At 57.6% G+C, this 26,233-nt stretch overlaps 1 protein-coding gene and 1 long non-coding RNA gene across 5 annotated transcripts in view; one reads left to right on the forward strand and one right to left on the reverse strand.

The window, feature by feature from the left end:
* LOC111154577 (centrosomal protein 104) overlaps window positions 1-19,745 on the forward strand; it is a 33,639-nt gene extending 13,894 nt beyond the window's left edge. For 3 of the 4 annotated variants that reach the window (XM_022514228.1, XM_022514229.1, XM_022514227.1), the window contains 13 exons: window positions 1,611-1,808; window positions 2,335-2,502; window positions 3,089-3,262; window positions 4,668-4,844; window positions 7,872-8,078; window positions 8,493-8,600; window positions 12,367-12,403; window positions 12,804-12,870; window positions 13,323-13,431; window positions 15,563-15,701; window positions 15,886-15,953; window positions 18,009-18,099; window positions 18,981-19,745. In XM_022514228.1, the coding sequence (XP_022369936.1) occupies window positions 1,611-1,808; window positions 2,335-2,502; window positions 3,089-3,262; window positions 4,668-4,844; window positions 7,872-8,078; window positions 8,493-8,600; window positions 12,367-12,403; window positions 12,804-12,870; window positions 13,323-13,431; window positions 15,563-15,701; window positions 15,886-15,953; window positions 18,009-18,099; window positions 18,981-19,096 (1,659 nt within the window). In that variant the 3' untranslated portion in view covers window positions 19,097-19,745. The remainder of the gene's footprint in view (window positions 1-1,610; window positions 1,809-2,334; window positions 2,503-3,088; window positions 3,263-4,667; window positions 4,845-7,871; window positions 8,079-8,492; window positions 8,601-12,366; window positions 12,404-12,803; window positions 12,871-13,322; window positions 13,432-15,562; window positions 15,702-15,885; window positions 15,954-18,008; window positions 18,100-18,980) is intronic. The other variant, XM_022514230.1, reaches the window with a different exon arrangement.
* Window positions 19,746-21,468: 1,723 nt separating this feature from the next.
* Window positions 21,469-25,009, reverse strand: LOC111154578. Its single transcript, XR_002641095.1, has 2 exons — window positions 24,138-25,009; window positions 21,469-23,391 (listed from the first exon to the last, which is right to left on the reverse strand). It is a non-coding gene; the product is annotated as an uncharacterized LOC111154578 (long non-coding RNA).
* Between the last annotated feature and the right edge of the window lie 1,224 nt (window positions 25,010-26,233).

A 26,233-nucleotide genomic window follows, 5' to 3' on the forward strand; every position in this document is an offset into this window, starting at 1 on the left:
GCACGACGGCAGAACCTTCCTGGCCTGCGTTCCAGGAGAGGGTAAGTGTTGACGCCAGAGCGTGGGGGCCGACGCAGCCAGCAGGTGACGACGTCACTGGAGATCCTGTCCGCAGGCAGAGGTGTCGGGCCCCCTGCTTCTGTCCCATCAGCCGGTCGTCCGGGACACCCTGTCCTTGAGCCTCGGCTGTCCTCTCTGTACAGATGTGTGAGCCTCTGCTTGAAGGTTTGTTTCCGGGGACAGACGAGACCGTGTTTGTGGGGTGCCCGGCACGAACCGGCTGCAGGAGAACCTCCACACGAGTCACGCGTGGTTACCGTGCTTGGAGCGTTTCTGTGCTGTGAGTCCCCGAGCACCTCGCTCAGCCGGGGCCGCTCGGGACGTCAGAGCTCGTGTAGGCTTCAGGGCCCGGCAGCTCCGCAGTGTCCTCAGCAGCTGCTCTCTTCCTGTCCCTCCTCTCCGTTTCCGTGGCTCCCAGTCTCCCTAGAGCTGGAGCTGTCACATGGCCCTCAGCTTCACGTCTGCACACTGTCCCCTCGGAGCGGGAGTGCGTCCCATTCTGAGCAAGAGTCTCTGAGTTTGTCAGTCACGTGCCCGCCTCCGAGTGAGGACGAGGACCGCAGAAGGACCTCGCTGGAGCCCCAGCGGGCGTGGAAGGCGGCGTGGCCGGTGGACTCTGGGGAGGGAGGCGGGAGTCAGGTGGGCACGGGCAAGTGGGTGCTGCAGCCCGAGGCCCAGGAAAGCCGGAGAGGACGGCACTGGCGCTGCTGCCCTCCCAGGGCACCGTTCTGAAGGCCCCGTCATCCCCGCTGGGAGCATCTCCTCTATAGCATCGTTACTCCAAGTCACATTGAATACTTTGCTGTAAAATGCCCTAATTTTCCCTTTGTCCGCGTGTCAGCGTGTTTTGTTTTACAGCAGAGTAGATTTTAGAACACGAGTACCTCACCTGCACGCGCACCCAGTTAAGTCAGCAGGTGTCCAACGTGAGTGTCCCGTGACACCTGCCTCGGAAAATGACTCTGGAATCTGTTCCCGCCTAATTTCCCGAAAGGTTGCCACCTATGTACGTGTCCGGTGGCCTGGGGATGGAAGCCCCAGGTGGTGGGGTGTCACCCATCGCATGGCGAGGGCCCAGCGAGCCTCTGCGGGGTTGGGGGGTGCGTGTGGCAGACCGCCGCCCGCCCAGAGCACAGGAAGGCTGTAAAGGGTCGTGAGCTTGGCTGTCTGCTTTAGTATACGCCTGCCGGGTGACGGTCAATTTAAAATGAGGCCTGATACCTATTTCTAAGTGACAGACTAAGGAAAAGAAGTCTTGTCAGGGAAGAAAACATAATAACTTTACCGCTGTGAGCTTCATGTCCGCTGAACTGTGATCACTAGTGCTGGGTGGTAGCCGAGGCTGAATCTGGGTCGCTTTTCTGTTGGGTCTGCAGTGCGCTTAGAAAGGTGTGGAAGCCGTGATCTCATGTTTTCAGCTGAATTCTGTCGTGTAAATTACCCTGATCTGTTGCAACTGCTGTTGTGCGGAGCAGGAGGCCTGCGGTGTAGACGTGGTGGTGGCAGGCGGGGAGCCTGGGAGCTCTGCAGCCGCCCTTCCTCTCCCGTAGCTCCCGTCTGTGCCCTACGATGAGCGGCCCCTTCCTGCCTCACGGAAGCAGCCGGCAGCGGCCGCCCTGGAAGCGGAAAAGAGTGACACTGATACCGGCGAGGCTCCCAGAGGAGGAGCCGCTGGAGAGCCGGAGCCCTTGACCGAGAAGGCCCTGAGGGAGGCCGGCCCCGCCATGGATGTGCTGGGAGAAAGCCTGGTAGGCCGAGGGCCACAGGCGGGTCCGCCGATCGGGTAGGAAATGTCCAGGGACGCGCCCTCGGCTTTGTGACCTCGAGGCTTCCCTTTGGCCTCCATATTCAGCCGAAGTCTTTCAATGATTATTAATTATATAAAACACCAGAAACAGGCTAAAATTTAAGATTCTGTGAATGCCTGTTCCTCTTAGACTGGGGGTTTCCGTCTCGTACTGACAGAGCTGGGGGTTGAACACCTGCCCGTCCCGGGGCGGTGATGGCAAAGAGACAAGAAGACGAGGTGTCTCCGTACGGAAATGAGCCCATTGGGTTTTCCCCTCGTTCCCAGAATTTCTCTTCGCGGAACTTCTACTTCCCGTATTTTATCAGGCTTCAGGCTTCAGCATTACAGTGTTAGAGAAATCACTTCCCTAAACACACACGCCTATTCTGTTCCCAAACTTTTCTCCGCATGTCGGGTTGCGCAGTGTCGGGGGGTGGCGTCGCTGCTGTGCCCGCTGAGTTGGGCTGGCCTCGGCTCTGTGGTAGGTCGCCGGGGCCTACTCCAGGACGTGGTCGTACCGGGAGGACGCGTTGCTCGCCCTGTACAAGCGGCTGACGGAGACGCCCGCTGGGGTCCCGAAGGAGGAGCTGAAGAGCACACTGCGCGCCTCGGTCTTTCTCGTGAGAAGGGCCCTCAGGGACATAGTGACCCCGGTGAGTGCCCTCCGCCCTCAGAGTCCCGGCTGTGGTGCCCCAGGGGCTCGGGTGGCCCGGGGGTAGCACAGCGTGTCACTAGGTATGAAGGTTCTCCAGCAAGAAACGTGGTCATCGAAGAGCCTGTGCCGTCTGTCCTCAGAAGGCCACGCGCGCTGCCCTTGACTGCCATCAGCCTCCCCGCGCCCTAGAAGCCAGGGTCCGCAGAGGCCCAGCTCCCGAGGACCGATGAAATGCTCGGTTCCCGATTTTCCTTTTCGCGGAACCCGAGGAGCTTGGGTTTATTCTGGATTCCCTGGGCCGTGAGAGTGAGCATGCCCGGGCACACTGCTGCACAGCCGCAGCTGGGAGGGCTCGGGGTGTGGCCTCCAGGCCGCCGCCGCCGTCTGACATTTGTGAGATGAGAGCGCGCCCCTTCCGGACGCGGCGCAGTATTCAGAAGGTGGTTTCCAGCTCGCTGTCTCCAGCCTCTGGGGCAGCACGGATCGTCCAGCATAATGCCCGTGTTTGTCACCCGTGGTCAGTGTGTTTTCTTTGCCGGAGTGCAGTCACGGGAACTCCTCTGCTTTTACCGCTTTTTTTCTAGGTTTTTCAGGCTTCTTTAAAATTGTTGAAAATGATAATTACGCAGTACATTCCTAAGCACAAACTGAGTAAGCTTGAAACCGCTCACTGTGTGGAAAGAACCATCCCCGTCCTGCTCACCAGGACTGGAGACTCCTCTGCTCGCCTCCGAGTTGTCGCCTCAAACTTTATTCAGGTACGAACTTCGTCATAAAATTCGAAACAGTCAGTAAGGAGCCCGTTACGACGCTGTTTGACTGTGTGAATACCTTAGCAGTTCCTGCTCTCCTGAGAGCGTTATCGATCCTCCTCGTGACTCCCTGTCCTGCCTGCCTGGTGCTCCGAGAGCCGGAGTCTGCCTTTGGCGAGAGTCTGATACCACTCCCTTCAGGACGCGCTGGGAGCTTCCGGCAGAAAGACGTGGAAAACCAGATGGGAATAGAAAACTGGGGGTGAAGAGATCGTAACTGTGGCATGACTCAGTCTAAATGTTCTGTTCGTTCAACAGGCGCCTCCTCCAGGCCAGGTGTGGGGAAAACGAGAGCTCTGGGGGTTCGGACCCTGAGTGAGACCCACGCGTGGGCTTCAGCAGGTCCCCGGGTTCCTCCCGATTCCATCCACACTCTGTTGGGAAGGACTCTGCAGCTTTCCCGCTGTCTCGGGGGGTCACGGTTGCAGTGTGAAGAGCACCCGTCCCACTTCCTTTAACCTGAGCTCTGGGGGAGAATGAGTGGAAGTAGGCTAGACTGACAGGGAGGTGACGCGGTGCTCCAGTCCTACGAGGGGCTCCCGCTCCGTGGGGCTCCGAGTCTGGGGGAGGTGGCGCCTCAACAGGCCCGTTGAAAAGGAGAGTGTGTCATTCCTCTGTTTCCTCGTGTATTTTTTAAGGGAGGAAGAGGAAGTGGAGACGAGGGGTGAGGCTGAGGGGGAGAATCCCAAGCAGGCTCCCTGCTGAGCAGGAACCCAGTGCAGGGCTCAATCCCATGACCCCGAGATCAGGACCTGAGCCGAAATCAAGAGTCAGGACTCAACCGACGGAGCCACCCGGGAGCTCCCAAGACGGATTTCTGGGTGTGTCGCGGCCCACATGCTTCAGCCTCTCGTCAGTCCTCCTCCTGCGTCCGGCTGCCCAAAGGCTGAACACCTTAATCATGGAAAGACTTGCTCGTTCCGTGGGGCCTCCCATGCCCCCGTGAGCCCAGAGGGGTCTCGCCACCCAGAGACCGTGCACCGCTACCCTCTAGGCCGACAGATCATAAATAGTGACACGATATCATTTGTTTCAGAATTTTAGAAACTAGAAAAGCTTTTTCCTGAAGTTGGGAAATCCTGAGGAGTGAAATCTTTAGTTTTAGATCACATTTCTTGTAAAGGCGTTCTTTGTCTGTGAGTGATCATGTTTTATTTTTTATGATTTGGGGTTTTGTTTTTAATCATTATATCTTAAATAGAACACGCGCGCATTAGAGATAAACTATTTTACTGCCGTACTTTGTTCCCTATTTTTTCCTTCGACATTGACCTCAAGGACTGAGCTGAAGTATACTGACCTGCCTCTAGCATTGTCCAGTACAGATTCACAGTCGTGTTGGTTTTCCTAGGAAATGGCCTTGTTCAAGGAAGTCAAGTCTCTCCAGATTGTCCCATCGTACTTGGTGCAGCCGTTAAAAGCCAACACTTCGAACCATCTGGCCATGAGCCAGATAGGCCTCCTGGCCCGGCTTCTGAAAGACCTGGGCACCGGGGGCTCGGGCTTCTCCATCGACAACGTGATGAAGGTAAGCTCACCTCTGGTGCCGTGCGGCCGAGGCCTCGGTGCTTGCGGTGGGCCTGGAGCGGGTGGGAGCCTGGTCTGTCAGTGTTTGTTGAGTGAGTGAACGAGTGAACGGCTGCAGAGAAGTAGCCACCGCTTCACCTAGCAGAGGAGGGCACCGGAAGGCTTCCGTCTCCTCGCTCTGCCGCAGGGCGGCAGGCACGTGTGGACACTGGTCCACGGTGGCGGACAGACTGCAGAGAACCCGTGTCCGTAAGAGAGAAGCACGGAGTCCCTGAGGACACCCCGTGGTGCAGCGGGACCGGACGCCCTGACGAAAGCTCGGATGTTCTGGGAGAGAGACTACCAGCGCAAGGAGTCCCTCCCTGATTTCAGATGTGCGGAAGGGAGCTCGGAGCACGGCCGGCGCGTGGCCAGACACCGAGCTGTGGCGCTCTCACGACAGCTCGTCCCCGGGCAGCCCACGCGCAAGCGCTCTGCATTCGCTCCCATCCATGCGGGAAGGGGCGGGTCTCCTTGGATCCCATGTGTGCAGCGACTCGGAAGCCTGGACTGGGTCCTCATGGAGTCACATGTGCCATCAGGAGAGGCAGGAGCAAGTCAGGCCACTTCCATTCCTGTGTTTTCTCTACTGCAGTGTGATTTAGACGCTGAAGTAAATCAGCCTTCGGACCCTCCCTCCCCTGGCTTCTGGGGCTCCGTGCCCCACTCACCCCACGCTTGGCCTTGTCGTCTGGGTCCCTTTTCTGGTTTTTCTTCATCCTCCTGATCTCGTTAACTTTGGAGTGTCCAGGCCTCCTTTTCTCATTTCTGTGCACACACCTTCCCTCAGTGACCCATCCGTGGAAGACACAGTCTCTGTGCCTGCGCCCCCCGGACGCCTGATTCCTCCAGCAAGCCGTGTCTGCCCCTCGTCCCAGTGGAGCGCCGGCCCTCCCCTCTGACCTGCTCCGTCTCAGCCTTCCCCATTTCTGTAAATGACAATGGCGTTCTTCTCTTTGCTCAGCAAGGGCTGTGGGCTCTTCCTGCAGATACATCCAGATGCTGGCCAGGCATCCCTGCTGCCCTCAGGTCCGGCCCCTGTCATCACTTGCCTGGCCGGCCACTGCCGGCTCCCCAGTGGACGTCTCCTGACTCGCTGTGCAGTCACATGGACCACTCTCTGTCTTGCCTCCAAGTGCAGTTTCCTTGTTCCCCAGCACAGAACACGAAACCTGCCCCACACCGGCCAGTTCCCATTACACAGCGCCCTGCTTCGAGATGCCGGCATTGGCGTCCGTCCCAGTGTGCTGCAGCGGCAAACACACACACCTCAGCGGGGTAGCATGGGAAGCGTTGGTCACACTCCCGGGCGGTCCCGTGCAGCTCGCCAGGAGAGCGGTCACTCTGCCCCACACGGGCCTTCGGGCCTCCATCTCTTTCCACTAGGACACCACCAGCTTCTCACACGACTCAGAGGTCACTGAACAGACGAAGTGAGTCAGGGTGGTGAGGGGGTCTTTATGGGCCGGGCCGCTCCCACCCACCCTTCCCCCGACAGGCATTTGGGCCCGGGACGCGTGGCATAGCTGTGCCCGTGGGAGAAGGCAGTCGGCTGGTCAAGCACGCGTCTGTATCTGGGTCCCCCTGCACGTGGGAAGGTTGGATCCAGGTGGACGAAAGAGAAGAAAGAAGTAAAGGGAAGTCGGAAGGAGGGGTCAGTTCCGGCGGGAGCGGAGTCCCCAAGCGGCCGACGGGATTGGGCTCTGGCGTAGCCGCAGGAGGGCTGGCTGCATGTGGAGTGGGGAAAGTGCATCCTCTCCACGGACGAGGTCTGCTGGAAGCCTGATTGGACACTGGAGTTTGAGAGGCAGGAGCGACGTATGAAACTGCCCCTTGACGTCTGAGAAGCTGAACTGACCAGAAATGCCTCAGGTCGGGACACCGTGCGCTGCCCAGGACGCCCGTGGCACCTGTTGGGGCAAGTGTGGCGCGGGGCCAGTCAGCGTGCTTCTCGGGTCTGCAGGCACATTCCGTTTGGCCCGTGACTACACAGGAAGAAGGGATCCCGGAAGTGACTTAGTGATGGACACGTGGGACAGGAAAGACTGGAGGGAGGTGACAGATGGGAAAAGACAGTGGTGGGTCCAAAGTGGACCAAGGGCCCCAATGGGGCTGAGGAATTTGTCCAGGGAGGGAGTACAAAAAAGTGGGAAAGGTAGAAGGTGACCTGCAGAGGGTGGGACTCCTAGAGGCCAGGACTCCTTGGGGCAGTGGCACAGTTGGTGGCCGGGCCCAGGGTGGAACCAGGAGGCTATGGCAGGCTGAGACGGTGGAAGTGCGAGGCCAGTGCCCAGAGCCCCACAGGCAGATGTCGACTTTCTGAGCGTGGTAGGGACGGCGCGGGATGGGACAAAGGTGTCACGGTGGGTCCTTGTGGCACCACACCATAGAGCAGCTGAAGTGGATCGTGGCCAACGAACGTCCATGACAGGAATGTGGGTAGGGAGAAGGGAGGTTTCAAAGAAGGACAAGCACAGTGTACTATTGAGAATGTCCAACGAAGCCCCACGTATGCACCCAGCACGCACGCGCACACCCAGCACGCACACACACTAGTGAGCGCGGGGCCCCGGAGGCTTCTGCTACCGTGTTTCGTTTCTTAAAGATCTGAAGCAGACATGGCCAGATTACAATGTCGGTTAACGTGGGTGGTGGACACGTGAAGTTTCTCACGTTTCCTCTTCTCCGTGATTGGAAGATTTTATAATATATAATTTAATATGAGTCTATGCGAGGATGGAACCTAGAAAATGTTTGTTGGACTGTGAGTGCAGAGCTGCGTGTGTACAGCCAGCGTGAGCTCCGCTGCGTGTGTGAGGCAAGCAGAGAAAAACTCGGTGTCGTGATAGCCAGAATTCTGTGGGTGGTGGTTTTTTTTTTCCTTTTCTAACTTGTATGATGTGCCTCTATTTCTTTTATGCTGGGGAAAAATAAACTCTGTTATTGTCAGACTCAGTCACCACAAGAACCGCTCCCGACCTGTGTTCAGTTTTCAGTGAGCGCCCTGGAGCACAGAGTGTATGAGGTCCGCGAGGCCGCGGTTGGAGTCGTTTTGGACATGTATAAGCAGCACCGGGCTCTTATTCTGGAGTACCTCCCTCCGGACGACAACACCACGCGCAAGAATGTTCTCTATAAAACAATTTTTGAGGGATTTGCTAAAATCGATGGCAGACCTACAGATGCCGAAATTAGGGTAAGTCAACTTTTATGAAATTACGGCTTGATCCTCTGTTGAAGCTGTTTGGTCACCCAATAAACCGACAGATTGCTCAAGGAGCTTCAGGGGCAGGAGACCAGGGGAGCGCCGTCTCCCAAGTTCAGATCCAGGCTGCTGCACACCCTGCCTGGGAGACTCAGTCTCCCCGTCCACGAACAGGACCAGCGACAGCCGGGAGGACGTGTGTGGCTTTATCCATCCATCGGGTGAAGCTGGGCAAGGTGGTTTGACCCCAGTTGTATTGTTAGTCTCAGTGACCGCCGTACGCGTAAGAAACGTAATTCACGTGCCATAATGTTCTCCCGATTTGTAAGACTACCCTAAAATGCTACTCTAATGGCATTTTATTCTAATTTTGTTCTAATTCTAATATTCTGATTTCCATACCAGGCACAGAAGAAAGCAGCTACAGAAGAAGCCGAAAAGCAGAAGAAAGAAGAGATTAAAGCTTTGCAAGGGCAGTTGGCGGCGCTCAAGGACACTGAGGCTGAAGCCCAGGTTGGGAAGGCCACCGTGTCCCCCACCCGCACGCTCGCAGCGCCCTGACCGCTGTCCCGCAGACACAGACACGGCGTGCCTGCTTTCCTCTCACGGGGCGATGCAGATGAGACCTGGAGGCTGTGTTGCTCTTTAAAAACTAGCTTCGGGTTACATAAAAGGAACCGTGCTCAGCTAGGTGGAATTAGGTACTGATTCCAGGGAGTGGCTTGAGCTGCTGGCGATGGTTAGAGAGGAAACTCCAGGACTAAAGGCAGGAGGTGCAGGACAGATTTCCTCTTCGCAGCTCCTAGCCTCCCTCAGAGGCAAAGGACGAAAAGAAGCTTATAAGTGAAGATCCGGTTTCCATGCACTGAAGAAGGCAGGTTTCAGGGAACAGTTCCCCCTCAGGAAGTCCCTGGTCCTCAGCCTCCAGGAGACGCCATCCAGGGTGTCAGAGTGACTGCCCTGTTTCTGGGATTTACACCAGTTTCAGGATGTTCACTTTATCATTCAGGCCCTTAAATTGAAAGAAAAGGGGAGGGGGTGAGAGGAGCCCATCAGGGAGCACGAGGTTTCAGGGGTGCAGGAAGAGAAGGCTCTAGAGTGTGCTGCATGGCCCGTCCCTGGTGACGGGACCGCACCGTGCCCGCACAGGCTGCTAGGAGGACAGAGCTCGCGGTGAGGGTTCTTACCAGGCTCAGAGAGAGAACAGCTGAGTGTGTGCTGGAGTGCCTGTGGCCCAGAGCCGTAGTGACGATTCGGGAGGCGCTGGCCTCTGGGAAGAAGAGGACAGAAGAGGAGGGGCTGTGGGGGAAGGGGGCTCCTGGGGATGGCGTCTCACACCATGGAGTCAGGGTGGTTCTTTTTTTTTTTTTTCTTTTTCTTTTTTAAGATTTTATTTATTTTGAACAAGAGAAGTGAGGGAAAGGCAGAGGGAAAGGGAGAAGGAGCCTTCCCTCTGAGCAGGGAGCCCTGTGCTGGGCTCAGTCCCAGGACCCTGGAATCATGACCTGAGCCGAAAGCAGATGCTTAATGACTGACCCCCCCCGCCAGGCGTCCTTCAAGCGTGGTCCTTCAGGACATCCGTGTTTCGTCCGATTCTCACAGCCGCCTGCCAGAGCAGGTCCGACTTGCTAATGTTACACAAACGAAGAAACAAATTTATTTATTTATATTTTGAGAGAGGAAGAGAGCGTGAGTCGGGGAAGGGACAGAGAGGGAGAGAATCTAAGCAGGCTCCACGCCCAGCACAGGGCTCAACACAGGGCTTGATCTCACGACCCTGAGACCATGACCTGAGCCAAAATCAGGAGTCAGACGCTTAACCCACTGAGCCACCCAGGCGCCCCAGTGGGGAAGCAAATTTTTAAAACTAAAGTGACATAAAGCACAGATCTCTCAGGGGTTGAGCCAGGACAGCCAGGCTCTGCTGCTCACCAGCCCCCTCCCCATCACAGCACTGAGCCACAGGGAGTCCAGTCCCCGATGGTGCGGGTTCCACTAAGGCCATGTGCACCCCACAGATATCTGTGGACATGGTACTGGGTAACCTCATCCTTCAGCTTTCCCGGCACCTTCATCGCTTCTCCATTTGTTTCTTGTTTGCTGAGCACCTGCTCGGTGCTGGGCGTGGTGCTGGGCTCCGGGAATAAGCCGGGAACAAAACCAAGTCCTGCCCCCTCCCCAGGGCCACGGCTCCAAGGGGAAGAGACAGTGAAAGAAAGCGCAGTACAGGGTAGAGCACACAGCGGGCACGGACGTCAGCCCGCTGTCTTCAAACAGTCGCTGACGACGCTGGGATCTCTTTCTCTGCTGTCGTTATTGCGGTCAAATATTCATAGCATGTTTTAACCCATTTTAACCGTAACCGAATGTACACTCCGTGCCACTAAGTGCCCTCACAGGGTTGGCACCAGGCCCACCACCCAGCTCCGAAACTTCCGTGAATGACAGAGAATTTTTAGACCGCCTGATTGCTCCAGAGTTTTAGAAAAAAGGATTTAAAAGTTACTGATAAGGTTTCCTAAGCTCTTCGAAGCACCAGGAAGGTAAAACTTGAAACTAAAATTCAGGTTTCAGCATTGTTTACATTGTCTCCCTGCAAAATGCACAAACCCATCTCTCTTAAGAGGTTTTGTTGCCTAAAATCCAGTGCCACGGAGTTTGCCTTCTGTGTAGGCACAGAAATCGTGTGAGCCAGGCGCCGGCCTCACGTAGTCTGCTGCCCTCCCCAGCTCTAGGGTGGCATTGTGCGCCGTGTCTCCCTCTCCAGGTCGGGCCGCGACAGAAGTCACTTACTGTGATGCGAGGCTTGATGCTCTCAGACGCAGCGGACCGTACCCATGTTTGTAGCCCGTCCCTTACATGCCAGTATGGGGCCGCCCACTGTCCCTCATCTCTGAAACCGAGAGTCCAAGAAGGCCTTCAACCCCTGCCCCAGACCAGGCTGGTTGGTCCCCAGAGTGCTGTGAGGTGCTCCCGACATGTTCAGTCTTTGTAGGGACGATGGCCGTGTGCAGGGAGCTGAGGAGGAGACATGCTAACATGGCTCCCAGAGCTCTGGCCGGAGGACTGTGGGCAGCCCAGGAGCTGCGGTGGGAAGGCCTGAGCCCCGTGCAGCTGGCCACCCGCAGTGACACTCAGCTGCTCATAAGGGACCCCTCTGTCCACTCCACGTCTTGGAGCTCCCCTGCGCGCTTAGCACCCCAGACACTGTGTCTGACCCAGGGAAGGGGCCTGGCGGGAGGAGCAAGGCCCAGCCTATCACACGGGTGGCTGCCTTGCTGCCTGGTGTCTGTCTCAGCATGGGAACGCTATTATGCCAAGTTACCCGCTGAGTCCACAAGCGCGCCGGGGACCATGTGTGCCAGAGAACAGAACAGACGGAAATCTCTGTTGGGGACCCTCACCTCTTTCAGTGGCATCCGATGGTGATGAGGATACACAAGGGAGTGTGTGAGAGCGGCCAGGGCTGACGAAGGGCTCGAGGAGAGGGGCTGCTGGCTGATACCTTGCCCTCAGGGGACTGGGGTGGGGGGAGACTGGGCGAGAGGAGGAGAGGGCCGAGCTTGGGTGCCAGGGTCCTTGGAGGGGCGGCTGGAACCCGGTGGCTGGTGTCCAGAGACCACTGCAGACACGAGATGAGGGAACAGGTGACTTAGGAAACCGGCTGAGAGTCTCGGGCAAGAGTAAATTAGCCTGGTGAGGCTTTCATGGGCCCACGGGCCCCTGCATGGGAGGGCCCCCGGAAGCAGGGCCCCCAAGCTGGTGAGAGGAGGCCTGGCCTGAATGGGGAGAAGGGAAGGCGTCCGTGGTCTCCCACAGTGTGCGCTGGGGGCTCCGGAGCCTGATCTGCAGCCAGGTAGGCTGGGGCAGCTGCTGAGGCTGGGTCCTGGGACCTTCAAGGAGAGAGGATTGAACCCTTGGTCATCCCCACTGAGGGCTGTGAGCCTGGGAACCGGGAAGAGCATACCTAGCGTGAGAGCCAGGAACGGGGAGGCAGCTAGGGAGATGGGGCTCGTGGGGCACCGCAGGCATCCGGGGACGAGGGTGATAGTCCCGTGCTGCCCAGAGCCCACGGGCACGGAGGACGCGAGCCGCTGGGAAGCAGCAGCAGGGCAGGGGCCCGTGGTGGGGCTTGTGAGGGGAAAGCACACGTTTGGGCGTTGATGGCGCACAGAGCTGTTACTTGGTGGCGGAAAGTCAGAAAACAGAAGCACTTACTCTCCTGGACAGACTCTCGCGTGCAGCCGTTGGTCCCTGACCTCTCTGTTTCTGTTCTCAGGGGAAAGGAGCCCCCCCGGAGGAGGCGGACAGTCAGGGTAGGTACCGGGCGCGGGGCTGCTGGCAGCGGCTGCCTCTGTCCCCGAGCAGGTGCCGGGGATGGAAGATGAACAAAATCCTTGTCGTCTAGTGCACTTTTTTTTTGTTTTAAGGTTCATTGGTTTGAGAGCGGCTCGTGCCCAGGAGCCTGAGCGGGGGGAGGGGCGGGGGGAGGGAGAAGCCGACTCCCCACTGAGCGCAGAGCCCCACACGGGGCTCGATCCCTCAACCCCGGGACCATGACCCATGCCAACACCGAGAGTCGGACCCTCAACCAATGGGGGCACCCAGACGCCCCTCGACTCGTAGCGCTTAAACGTGTTTCATATCAAAGCGGCTACTGCACATTTGGAGACATTGACAGAAAGTTACTTTAAATGATTTCTTGTCTCGTTTCAGACACACAAGGAGGGAAAGCAGCCCCTCCGCCGGCTCCAGAAGGCCCAGATCATCACTACTTGGATAAGTGAGTAGCGTGTCTCTAGCTGCGAGGATGGCAGGCATGAGCCGCGGCACGTGCGCAGGGAAGTGTTTCCTCGAGCGCGGCCGGGTTCTGTCAGCCGACGGGCTCTTCCCCGTCATCCGTCATCCCTAAGGAAGGGCGATGGCCCTCCCGACCCACGGGCCCCCTTTGCCCCCAGAGAAGTCAGCAGCCCGTTTGTCAGACACAGAGCACTGTGACCGCAGATACTTTCCCCTTTGAGTCAGACGTCTTTGTTCTCGTGACTTTGCAGACAGCTGTGCTAGGTTATGCTGGCAGGGCAGAAGCTGAGGGGACCTTGACCTAATTTGTCCCCAACACCCACTCCTCCTACCGCGCGCGAACGGGCTGTCCCCCCGCGGACCCGCGGCCAGGGCGGGCATGCGCGTTCCTGGACGACACCTGAGCCTGCGTCCGCGGCTTGTGCTCTCCTCCAGTCTGTGCATCTTCTGCGGGGAGAGGAGCGAGGCCTTCACGGAGGAGGGGCTGGACCTGCACTACTGGAAGCACTGTCTCATGCTGACGAGGTGCGTCCACTGCAAACAGGTCAGTGTCACGCGCGGCCCGAGCTCGGCGTCTTGGCAACAGGCCCCGGGGAGAGCTGGCGGGGAGCTCCCTGAGGCGAGCGTGGTGGAGCTGTTCTCTCCGAGTCTCCCTGAAGGATGGACACGGACGTGACGTGCAGACACAGCTCGGGGACAGTGTGGGTTCTGCTCCAGACCCCGCAGGGAGACGGACCCGCGGTAAAGCCGGTTGGTGACGTTGGGGCTCCCCGGGGCGCACGCCGGCTGCGCGCACACTGTGCGGGGTCTGCGCGGTGCACGACGGCGGGGCGTGCGAAACAGCTTACGTACTGGACAGACGCCTCACTGCTAAGAGATGCTGGCCGCCGCCCGAGTCCCCCGCGAGCCGTGGGTCACTGTGACTAACGCGACAAAAACAAGCTTGAGCGACCGTGAGGGTGACCGGAACGTGACGGACGCACACAGTGAGCAGACACTGTTGGGGACACAGCGCCAACGCCGTACTCGCCACAGAGTCGGCACGGACCCTCCTTCTGTAAACCGCCCGCCTTACTAGGGGCCCACACGCAAGTCAGAAGCGTTCAAGCCCCCGAACCCCACAGAAGGGCATGCCGTGCCCCCAGCTCCCTGGCCCTCAAAGCCACCACCTCTCCCTACAGAGTCACCACCGTCCCAATTCCTGACACCACAAGTCGGTGTTGCTCGCTTCTTGAGTTGATACAGACGGAATCATCTCGTGTCGTGCTGGTCTTCCTGCTTTGTCGCAGGCTCTGTTTGACAGTCCAGGGCCCATCCCTCCGCCCTGCTGTTTTTGGAAATCAGGCCGTGTCCCATCTGGGGCTTCCATGAATAGTGTTCCTCCGGGCACTCCGGTGTCAGTCTGTGGAGGCGCCTGTGAAGGCTCCGTCTGGGGTGCACCCTGGGGGTGGAGAGGCTGGGCTCGCCCGCAGGGCTGCAGGGCTGACGCAGGCGGTGCTCGTAGGGGCCGCGCGTCCACGCCCCAGCCAGGGCCACCTCCGTGCTTCCTGCCGCTGGTGAGGTGTGGCCCACGGCTGTCTGTCTGCTGACTGTTCAGCTGTCCTGTTCTAGAAAACACCTTCTAGTCTCCGGTGTTGAGGTTTTTTTAAACATTTTATTTATTTATGTTTACAAGGGAGAGCGAGAGAGGGAGGGCGGGGGGAGGGGGCAGAGGGAGAAGCAGACTCGCTGCTGAACAGGGAGCCCAACGCTGGGCTCTGTCCCGGGACCCCGGGATCATGTCCCAGGCCGAGACAGATGCTTCACCCGCTGAGCCCCGCAGGCGCCCTCTGGTTCGTGTTTTCAGTTAGCTCGCCGGCTTTGCTCTCCTGATCTGTGGTCATTGTTGATGTGTCCGCACCACAGTCCCTGCCAGATTCAGAGCCCACAGCTGGCCTCTCCCGCTTGGGGTCCGGCCTGTTCGTCGTCCTGATGTGTCCTTTGAGTTTAACCTCGTCTACCTTGGGGGCGCCTGGGTGGCTCAGTGGGTTAAGCCTCTGCCTTCGGCTCGGATCATGCTCCCAGGGTCCCAGGATTGAGTCCCGCATCGGGCTCCCTGCTCAGTGGGAAGCCTGCGTCCCCCTCTGCCTGGCACTCCACTGCTTGTGCCCTCACGGTCTCTGCCTCTCTCTCTCTGACAAATAAATAAAATCTTAAAAAGAGAGAGAAATATTCTCCTATCCCCCAGATTTGGATCTCTCCTGATGCAGTGGCCTTTCTTTCGATAACGGAGGAGAGCCGAGGAGAAGGAAATCCACCTCTGCCTCCTGCCACTCCTCTTGGGGTCCTGCACGTCCTCACACGCGTCGGGGGCTCTTGGGGTCCTGTGTGTCCTCACACACATCGGGGTGGGAACTTGGAACCCAGAGGCCACACGGCCAAGCTGTCCTGCGCTTACCACCCATGCCCTCTGGAGCTAACCGCTGCTCCTCCAGCCCACCCTTCGCCGTGGCCTCTAGTGCCAGCGCAGGAACCTGACGAGGAGACGCGGGTGTGGAGCGGGGCACCATGAACGACGGCGGCAGCCGTGCGGGCTGGTGGGGTGGCATATGCGAGCTGGGGGGGCACAGGCCGGCGGGGGCAGCCCCGCTCCCGTGTTCCCGGACACGTGCTTCCTTCTGCGTTTTGGGACGCAGGTGGTGGAGATCTCCAGCCTGACGGAGCACTTGCTGACGGAGTGCGACAGGAAAGACGGGTTTGGAAAGTGTTACCGCTGCAGCGAGGCCGTGCTGAAGGAAGAGCTGCCCAGACACATGAAAACGAAAGAGTGTAACCGTGAGTGCAGGCTCGGGCGGTGCCCTCTGTGTCCGTGGTGCCCTCCACCTCCGTGGTGCCGTCCGTGTCCGCGGTGCCCTGCCCAGGGGCCCTGCCGGGGATGGGATGCCTGGTCACGTGTCTCCTGCTGTTTGCGCGGCTCTCACGGGAGGAACTAAATCTTGTCTCATTGACGCCATTGCAGCTGCCAAAGCAGAGAAGCTGGCAAACCGGTGTCCACTGTGCCATGAGAACTTCTCCCCGGGAGAGGAGGTGAGGGCCCGGCGCGGGGGTGGCAGTGGCGAGCTTGTTGAGGCCGGGCCATGATTAGGGCACAGGGAGCGTTCAGGGAGCTCCCCGGTCTGTTCCCGCGCCGCTGGAACGGTCACTGTGCTTACCTGTCCGCTCAGGTGATTTCCTCCCTCAGCACTGTGGACCCACGGGGGGCGGGGGGCCCTCGGCTCTGGGGGGGTGAGTGCAAGGGGCTTTGGCCTCTGTCCAGTCTCCGCACTTCTCTGGGTGCTGGGGCCCCAGATGGCGTCCAGGCCAGACCACAGCACACGGGTCCCTCGTCATGACTGAGCCCGAGCCCGGTGCCGCCTGGAAACTGCTGGTCACGGTGAATGCGGGCTGTCCTCCCGTGCCCCCTTACCCGCCACGCTGACTCCAGCCTGGTGCTCCGGGGCAGGGCTGTCCACTCCCCACCCGCCACCAGGTAGTGCGGCTTCAGAGGCCTGCCTCTGCTCGGCCACTTCCGCTCCGACACCCTTAACCACTGCTACCCGCCGTCCACCATGGTGTCCTGCTGCTGGGCTCTCCCTATGCCAGCGCTCTGGGACAGGGCACCACGAGACAGCTCAGACCCAGCCGCATTCGGCAGAAAACTCGCGCACCCAGCAGTCAGCCCTGTACCAGGTGTCCCAGGCTCATCCTCTGTCTCAGAAAATGTCAGAGACGTAAGGAAGTACCATAACAGAGCACAGGAGCCCACAGGCAGGCTTTGCGTCCCATCCCCCGCTTGAATGACGGGCGCGTGTTCCGTCTGCACCCACCGTGTGCTGCCTTCTTGTGTGCCCCGGGGACATAGCCAGCAGCGTGTCCCTTCTCTGCACGTGGCCAGCAGCAGGTGTGGACGCGCTCCCGCAGGGCTCACGCCTCCAGCCTCAGCGCGATGGCAGACGCGCTGGTGTCTCGGCCGTGGCTGAGGCCGCACACGGGCACCACTTCCTTGTCCAGCTCTTTCCTCACGGTGGGAGACGCTGTTGGCCCGCAGGGTTTCACGTGGCTGGGTCTGCTGATGGCATCCCCCCTGCTGTCATTCGATGGGCTCTCGTCCCTCCGTTTGCTGTGAATTGGAGGTTGGCCGGGTCAGATGCACCTTCGGGTTTTAAAACTTAGTTTCTCCTATGGTTTTCGTAGCTGATAGTGCGTTTTTCCGTAGCCGGCGGGTTCTTAAAATTAAGTCCTGTGACGACATGAAGTACTTGGCTCGTTCCAGGGTCTGTAAAGCGGGACATATTCAGGGAACCGAGAGCGGCTGCTGTCCCTGCCCCTGCTCACCTCCCGCCTTACAGGGCTGCTTCTTTTTGACGGCTTGGCCTGGTTAAAGGACGTGTGAGTGGTCCGCACAGGCACACGTCCTCTCTCACCCTTTATTTTAGAATTTCGGTGCCCTTGCGTCTGTGCTCCGCTGGCTCCCATGGCACTGACGCTGCCCTGGGACACTCGCCCCCTCCTCTGGCTGCTGTGTGTTGCTCCGGCTCTGAACGTCGCAGCCCCTGGCCCCTCTTCCTGCCATGCCCTCCTGTCCCCGACGTCCGGAGGGGAGCGGCAGCCTGGCTCGTGGCTCCCAGCTGTGAGGCAGTCGGCAGGCCTCTCCTTCCCCTCTGCTTTCTCAGCGTCCAGTCCTCCGTGCCGGCTGGCGTGTGGCCACACCCTTTTCCTGTCTCACGGTTTCTGGGGTCAGGAGTTGTGGGCACAGCAGAACGTCTCGTGGCTCAGGGTCTCACCAGGCTGCGTTCCCGTGTGGGGCCGGGCTGGGGAGGGATGGTCCGAGCTCACCCAGTGGCTGGCAGAATTCCTCTCTCTGTCATGCCGGGACCGCAGTCCCCGCTTTCCTGCTGGCGCCAACCAGGGCTGCGTCCGGTCCTGGAGGCCCCCACGGCCCCGTGCCCCGTGGCCTGCGCGTGGGCGCGCACTCCCGTGACAGCACTCCAGCTGCCGGGGCGGTCCAGGGCCGTGGCTGCTCCTGGTTCCGGCTCTGGCCAGAGCTCAGCTCACTTGTCCCTCGACTGCCTGGTCGACACTGTGTGCCCTGCTTCGTTTCAGGCGTGGAAAGCTCACCTCATGGGCCCAGCGGGCTGCACCATGAACCTGCGTAAGACCCACGTGCTGCACAGGGCACCCGCTCTGCCGCCAGGTGAGGCCCGCGCCCTCCTGCACGCCAGGACCCGCGTGGCAGGGTCCCCTCCCCCGATGGCACTCAGTCCTTGTGTTCTGGCTCCGGCTCTTGCCCAGGAGGCTACTTGTGTGACCAGAACTCTTGCCGTGGGTCCTGCCCTTCCCGGAGGCTCCCCAAGGGCGTCCTCGAGGGGACAGACGCAGCCCCGAGTGCTCTCGGGGTGCAGAGCCTGGTTCTCAGCATCTTTGCCCATCACCGGACCAGAGTATCCAGAAACGCACCGTGAAATAGTAGATGCACAGATGAAGCCCCCGCCTGTTTCATGAATCGTGACTTTCTCTATCTTATGTCCGATTGAGAATGCCTTTCCGGAAAATACATGTTTCATTAGAAAACTAGTCCCGGCCGAAACACTGCTGGAGGCACAGGTTTACGCTAGGGTACCTTAGTGTAAAAGCAAGAGCGTCACCGACACGAGTGTGATGAGACGTGGGTCCTGGGCTCTGTCCGCGCTGCGTGCCGGTGACCGACGCCCCCTGGCGGCCTCTTCCGCCAACGAGGAGCTCGGCACTTGGAGGGGCCCCGCCTGAGGGTCGTCAGCCCGGAAAGGAAGCTCTTGTCACACGGCTGCTCCCTTTTCATTTCCGGAGCGGAGTTTCTGAAGCCCCAGCTGGTGAACAGCTCCGTTCTCCTCTCTCCGTCCCTGACGTCAGGCTCCTCCTCGGAGACCTTTTCCTTCCTCTTCTGCCGGTTCACGAGCCCGTCCTCCTCAGCCGGTGCGGCCACCTGCGGACCCAGGGGCCACTGTGGCGTCCCCATGGCCTCGCACTCTGTTCACGTCTTGTCTCCCTCCTAACGCAGTGCCTGTGTTGTGTGTGTGTGTGTGTGTGTGTGTCCAGCAGGTAAAGGCGCAGCCGTGGCCAAGTCAGGGACCTCGGGATCAAAGGTCGGAAGCAAGATCCCTACCCCGAAGGGACTGAACAAAAGTTCCGGGAGGACGTACACAAAGCGGTGACATGATGCGCGTCTCCTCTGTCCCCGCGAGGAGCGGAGCAAGTTTCCTGACTGTGAACCATTTCTCCTAAAATCCGCCCTTGGATATGGTGACCGTCCCCCACCCCCACTGACCCTCGGCTCTCGGCCGTGCTGGTCCTGACCTGTTGCACCGGCCGTGGGGCCGACGGAGAACCTGCGTCCCAGGGTCAGGTCTGGACCCGCCCCGGCTTCGAGCAGCCAGGCTTCTGCCCTCCCAGCCCAGCACGCACAGGAGAGCACCCGTCTGCCGGAGGGTGCCGACGTGATGCCCGCGCAGGCCAGTCCCTCTTCCCAGGTGCTTGCAGTGATTCCCATAAAGACTTCACTGGAAACCTCGGGCCTGTTCATCTCTCTCACACGTGGCCGAATTCCCACCGGGCCGTGGCCCCCCAGCAGCGGTAACCATGAGTGTCACCGGGTACCTTACCCCTGCCCGGTGCACTCTGCCTGCCCCTGCCCGGTGCACCTGCTCACCCATGTCTGTAGAGCCCGTGCTCCCCGCTGTCATAGGTCACTGGGCATGGGTCCCCCGGTGCCCCTCGCCCAGAGGCCCATGAGGAGTGCACGGTCCGTAGCTGTCACCACCCTCCCGCGGCAGTCCTCCCCCCCGCCGTAACCCCCCAGCAGCTGTCCCCCCGCGGCAGTCCCCCCACCCGCAGCAGTCGCCCCCCACGGCAGTCCCCCTACCCGCGGCAGTGCCCTGGGGAAGCTGAGGTGGGCACTGTGAGGCTCTGAGGCAGGGCCGCGCTGGGGGTGCTCACATCCCTTACGTGTGTGCCGCCCTCAGCAGAACTACAAGGTGACTGTCACCTGTCCTGTGCTCGCCTGCCCACAGCGTCGGCCGGAGCGCCCCGCTCTTGAACCCCAGAGGCAGACGTGGCACCGCTCTTGACTCTGGCGTGGGGCATCTGCTCCTTCGCGCATGTCACTGGTCAGCCCCTGCGGACCCAGAGCGTCTGCCTCGGGCCTGCCCCTCGCTCGTCTGCGTTGGAATTGGGGCTCCACGTTCATTTGCTCGGCTCGTCCCATGATACTTCACGCACCAGACGTCATTTCAAACGAAGACACCAGACCTCGAAGTCCAGCCCCCTCCCAGCTCCCCACCCGCCATCAGGCAGGGGAGCGGTTCCCCATGCTTCCCATGCAGGTGGCCGGGCTGACAGGCCGGTGTGGGTCTGCAGGGAGGGTCCCCGCGTCTCCCCGCGGCCAAGTCTCCCGGGGACCCGAGGTGGCTGGCCCTTCCTGTCCCACCGTGCAGCCGGGACATGCTCCCCCTCCTCCTTAGCGCCCGGCAGGCTTTCCCAACTGAGACCCGGGGTGACGGACGAAGTGTGGGCTGGGTGATTAGTGTGTAAATAAATACTGAGTTTCCGGCCATGTGAAACCACAAAGTGTGTCTTAGAAAACCCCTAACCCCGTCAGAGCAGTGCGCTCCTGAGTACGTCCGTGATCGTGAATTTGCACGACTCTCTCTCCATCCTGGGAAGGCTAATACCTTCTTGTACGCAGCATGAGTGAGACCGAGAGAATTACCAAAACCAGTGACCCAACCAAACCACGAAAGCGCACGGGGAGAAAGGACGCAAACCTTCAGTGGGCAGAGCAGAGCGCGGATGCCGGCAGGTGACACTCAGGCCTTTCTGGCCCCGGGGACAGCGGCTTGACCTGCGGCCCGTCCCCCACACGCGGACCAGCCGCTTCCATAACCAGAGCCGAGGTCACGCGAGCTGGTGAAGGAACCATTCCTTCCTCTCCAACACTTCCAAATACAGATGTCTTATTTTCTATATATTGTAACTTGAAAAAGCATTTGTAAAGATCTTTAACTTTAGTGATCGGCAAACCAAATCGGGTGCATTTCAGACCAGTTAGCGCCAGCGGTTACAGAAGAATCGAGGCGATACTGAAATGACCCCTGGCAGGTTCTCGTGGCCGCTGAAAGCCTTACAGAGTTACGGACTTCTAAAGAACCACAAATAAAAGACAAAAAACTTAAAAGGAACCGTAAGATCCCTTGGCCATGTATAAATAAATCTGTAAGTTTGGAATAGGAATTGATGATTGACTTTTCACTCCTGAATATGTTGTGCATATTTAACTATTTATTTCTATTATTTTCATATTTCAGGACATTTTATCGAGCTAATTTAAAAGAAAAGTCTATAACTTTGGCATCAGAATACACATGTAAATACTTTTAATGAAAATTTGCAACTTTTTAATGTTTTAACATAGTTTTCTATTTGTCCTTATTTCAGGTACCAGAGTTATAATATCTAATATATTTTTGTTGTTATTTTAGGGCCTAGGGGTCCCCTCATCCTGAGCATATGAACATAATAAAAAGGTCACTCAATGTTCTGTCACTTTTATTTCAAGTTTTCCATTAAAAGGCAAACGGAGTGTCTTCCACTCTGGTGCGCAGGCCAGAGGCGCGGCTGGGGGAGGCATGGGAGGGGCAGGGAGTCCGCTGCAGGGACGGGGACAGAGCTGGCCCCACGCTGCAGGGGGTGTGGACACGAGCTTCCTGCTGAACAAGGTGAAGGACAGTCAGCTCCCTGTGGCTTGGAGGACGCGGTCGCCCAGCTGTGCCTGCAGGTGGAGTCGGAGTGTCCCTCTGACCGTCTTGCTGTGCCCGCAGCGCATCCGCACGCCTGCGCCCCTTGTCCAGAGGGACTTACTTACCGGCCAACACGGAGATCTTGCTTTCAAATGAGTAAAAAGGAAGTATTTTCTCTGTTCATTTGTGGAGTGACTTAAAGCTTTTATCAATTTGGGGAATCATAAAATTGCCTCCGTTTTGAAGTTACAATGTGCAGGTTTTCCCTTCCATGAATACTGTTAACGTAAAGCTGACGGCACTGTGTTTCCTCCTGGTTTGGGGACCAGGGCCCTGCGTGGGGGAAGGGCCAGGCGTGTGAGCCGCGGGGTAGGCACGGAAGAGCGCACATTCCCGAGAAGCGCTCCACTCACCCCTGCAGGGGTGCTGGAGAAGGAGGAGCCCCTCCCTCCGTGGGCTGCTGGAACTGGGTGTGCTTTTGTGCTGTTGCGTATTTGCTCTTAAAAACCAGGTCGGTTCTCTAGAAAGCTGAGCGTGGGGTACCCAGCAGCCTTCCTGGCTCTCGCCGCTCTGGGGGGCTTCCATGCCCCCTCCCCAGCCGCTGGGCCGTGAGCTGAGCCCCCTGCATCTGGGATGCAGTTGGAGTGACCCTCAAACTGTTCCTGCAGGGGCAGGGGGCCCCCCTTGGGGTCTTCTGGAATCCTTGCAAGGACCAGTGAGGTTATCGTCAGTGGCAGGCAGGGACACCGGCCCCCTGGAAGGCAGCGGGCCCAGATGAGAACTCTGGATCCTGATAGACCCGGGAGGCCTGTGGACAACAGCTCATAGTCCCTGCCTCAGTTTCCCCTTAAGGAGTGGAGCCAAGGAGAAGGTGCTGATGAGGTCCAGCCCGGCCAGTGGGTTTGCAAGTTTGGGGAGGGAGCCGGCCCCTAAGCTAAGGGGTGCCCCCGAGCCCTTCATCCCACATTAGCCTGTGCCTGCAGGGGGTAGGAAGTGGAGACACAGAGGCATGGACCACCACCGGCCAGAAGGCCTCAGAACTCCACCCAGCTTCCCAGGCCCAGGCCCACCCACCCAAGCCTGCAAGTGCTGGGATTGCAGGGGAGGGGCAGGGAGAGTGGGGAGGGCCGAGGTCAGATGCCCCATGGAGTGAATTTCCTTGTGCACAGAAGGAGCTCACCCCCGAGCAACAAGCAACACTCTTTTCTGGCTCAGGTCCTGCAGGTTGCCGGCTCCCCAGGAGAGGTGTCCCTGGCTCCTCTCAGTGTCTTGGGACCAGTCCAGAGAGGGAGGGGTGGTGTCCTGCCTGGAGGTGGGGGACATCATGGGAACCAGTGCCAGGGTTCTGGATAAAAACCTTTCTCTCCCCTTGGAGTAGGCCTGTTTCCGAAATTCCAGGATCCTAGACTGGGTGGGGGGGGGGGGTTCCCCAGCAGTTGCGGGAGGCTGGAGGGCGAGCCTGAAGGGGTCCAAGCCTCATTCTGGGCAGGGCCAGGCCAGGAGCAGGGTCAGGAGCAGAAAAAAAATCACGACCTGTCTTCTTCCTACTGGAAGTTTTAGAAGTTTGCTTTTTCACACTGCCATCGGCCACCGACCTGGAGCGGTCTTGTATTTTCTGTTCCTGAATGAGGTGGAGATTTGTGAAACCAGACGCAAACACAAGAGCTAGACAATCGATCATTCGACTCTGTTACAATCATGACGTCTCAAGATGCCTTTACAGAAACAGAAAACCAGGAGAACACATTTATTCACAACATGCAACCCAGAAAGAGCTGGTGCCCAAAAGACATAGAACCTCCTACACATCATTAGGAAAGGCCGAGGGGGCTCCGGCCTGGCTTTGCGAGTGCAAATAGGGAACCAGTTCCAGAACACAGCACGCAGGGCTCTGTTGCCGCTTCGACAAGTTATTGTGAGTGCCGGGACTCACGGCAACCAGGACTAAGACCAGGGCTCAGCTGGGTGCGGGGGTCCCGGGGGAATCCGGTCCTGGGGGAATCCAGTCCTCGCAATCCCAGCTTCCAGTGGCCCCCACTTTCCCGAGCTCAGGGCCTCTCCCTCCCTATTCAAGGACAGCCCCACGCCCCACACGGACATCCCTCTGGTCCTTGGTCTCCACCTTCCTCTTCTACTGGTAAGGATCCTGTGAGTTCACTGGATCCACAAGACGATCTCCCCATCACAAGGTCCCTCTGAGACTTCAAGTTCCCTGTGCCCTAAAACCTACCACATTCACAGGTTCTGGGGATTAGGTTGTGGACCTCTCCGGGGGCCGTCATTCCGCCCAACACACCTGTAAGAACGCCATCCGTCTAACATCTATATCGCTTTTCTTTTTTAGTATTTTGGGTTCCTAATAATATTTTTTTTGAGTTGTGGACAAAACCTGTTATTAGTGTCTTATTTATAGGCCTTATCAGTGCTCCTGGTAGTATCATTAAAAGACCATTTTACCTACCTTAGAAAATGCCAATCTCTTCAGCTGCAGTCATTTCCTGCCTATGGCTGCTACGGTATGCATCTCGCTCAGCAGGGTTTGCCGACCAGGTTGTCCTCTGCTTTTTGCCACAATTCCAAGCTGCCCGACGAATTCCCCTTTCATAAGAAAAAAGCCTATTCAGAGAACTAAGTTCAAATGGTCAAGATTCAGTTGTTTTATCAAATGCACCAGCGTTGAGAGATTTGCCAGCTATCTAAAGCCAAAAATCGGATGGTTATCACCCAAATACTATTAATTTACCAATTACTACCTATTATCAAATCACCGCAGTAATCTTTAAGGAGATTTTCTCATACTGTTCATTACTTCCAATTATCATTCAATATTCCGTTTCTGGAATGACACTTAGAAAAACCTCCAAAACCCTTCAAACTAAAAACAAAGCTTATCCTACGCTCCAGTCCGAACTATCTAATTGAGTATCTGCCCATCACATTTCTTCAAACTGGGCTTAATCTCCAGTGCGTAATGTTCCCTCTTCACCCAAACTTGCTCTTTAAAGATGAAAATTCCTATTTCAAGTGGATTTCTAGTTCTTAAGTGACCGTAGAAAACTTCTAGACTTTCTTCTAAAATCTAGAGAAAAATGAACTCTGCCATTAAGAATGTTACCGAATGCCTCATGTTTTAGGTACTTTAAACTACTTTACAATATTTATAAATGGGACATTAAGAATTCCAGTAAGTGAGAAATTAAAATGTGACAAGGTAGCAACAGATTTACTCCCTAGTGATAGAAAATAAGTTTTATATGCAACACACTAACTTTGGTATTATAGAATTTCTTAAAGATTTTATTTATTTATTTGACAGAGACACAGGGAGAGCAGGGAACACAAGCAGGGGGAGTGGGAGAGGGAGAAGCACTGAGCCCACCAGGCGCCGTACATCAGTTTTCAAAAAGGCCCTCAGCACCTGGAAGATATGCAGAGAAAGCTTAACAAAGACGAGTGATGGCAATACCAGGAAAAAAAGAACAATACTAGCATTATCAGTATTTATTTCATATAAAAACAGTATTTGCACTAAATATGGTTCACAATTCATATGATACAAATACCAAGGCAACCTAACAGCCAATGCATTTAGAGTAACATATAAACAAATCACAAAACATGGAATGAACCATAAATTCATAAAGGTAAAGACTGAGTGCAATTAATCATTCAATAGATAAGTTGATAAAACTTACAAAAATATTTTTTAAATACACTAAATATGCAAGTGGGAAAATGCGGTTAGTATACCCATTCTCAAATGAAACCGTATTTTCTTTTCAGTACATGTGTGGGGTTCTCAGAAAGTGTACTGTAAGCCCCAAGGGACGAGTGTGGAGCCGCTGAAAACGTCAGCACTGTTCCCGGTCCCGGGCTGTTGAGCGCAACGGCCCCGAAGCAACTGGACCCCAAGATCCCCAGGGGCAGAGGTGATGAGGAGCCCTGAACGCCTGTAACCCGTGGGCCCCCTTCCTGCGCCTGAGAGTGACCAGCACAAACGTCCTGCTCCTCCGTTATCCCGGGACGGACACCCCACGTGCCCACATGTAGGGGAAAACACAAGCACACTTTATGGCTTCAGGACCCGTGCCCCCCCCCCCCCGCCCCGTACTCCTCTGCCATGCCCGGAGGCATCCGTCCTTGCTTTTCTGATAAAAATCAAAAGCTCCGTGCGGAATCCAGTCCCCGTCTCTCCCGGAGGCAGCCCGGCGCCACGCTCAGATCCTTGTCTGAGAACTTTGTTTCAGTGCGTGACGATCTAGGGGCTGCTGAAGTGAGGACGACTTCCTCTTTTTTTAATTATTATTTTTTTAAGAGAGCGGGAGACTGTGGGAGCAGGGAGGGCCAGAGGAAGAGAGAACTGCAAGCGGACTCCGCACCCGGTGGTCGTGAGATCATGATGACCGGAGCCAAAAGAAGAGTCAGAAACGTAACCATCAGGCTAAGCTTCCCAGGCGCCCCTGGACTGCTCAGGGTCGGACCGCGTTAGGGGGGTCCATCACTGCTCAGGGTCAGACTTGGGGGGGCATCACTGCTCAGGGTCAGACCTGGGGGGGG

The sequence above is a fragment of the Enhydra lutris genome, unplaced genomic scaffold, assembly GCF_002288905.1.
Source record: "Enhydra lutris kenyoni isolate GAN:26980312 unplaced genomic scaffold, ASM228890v2 scaffoldscaffold38, whole genome shotgun sequence".
In the NCBI taxonomy this organism is placed as follows: Eukaryota; Metazoa; Chordata; class Mammalia; order Carnivora; family Mustelidae; genus Enhydra; species Enhydra lutris.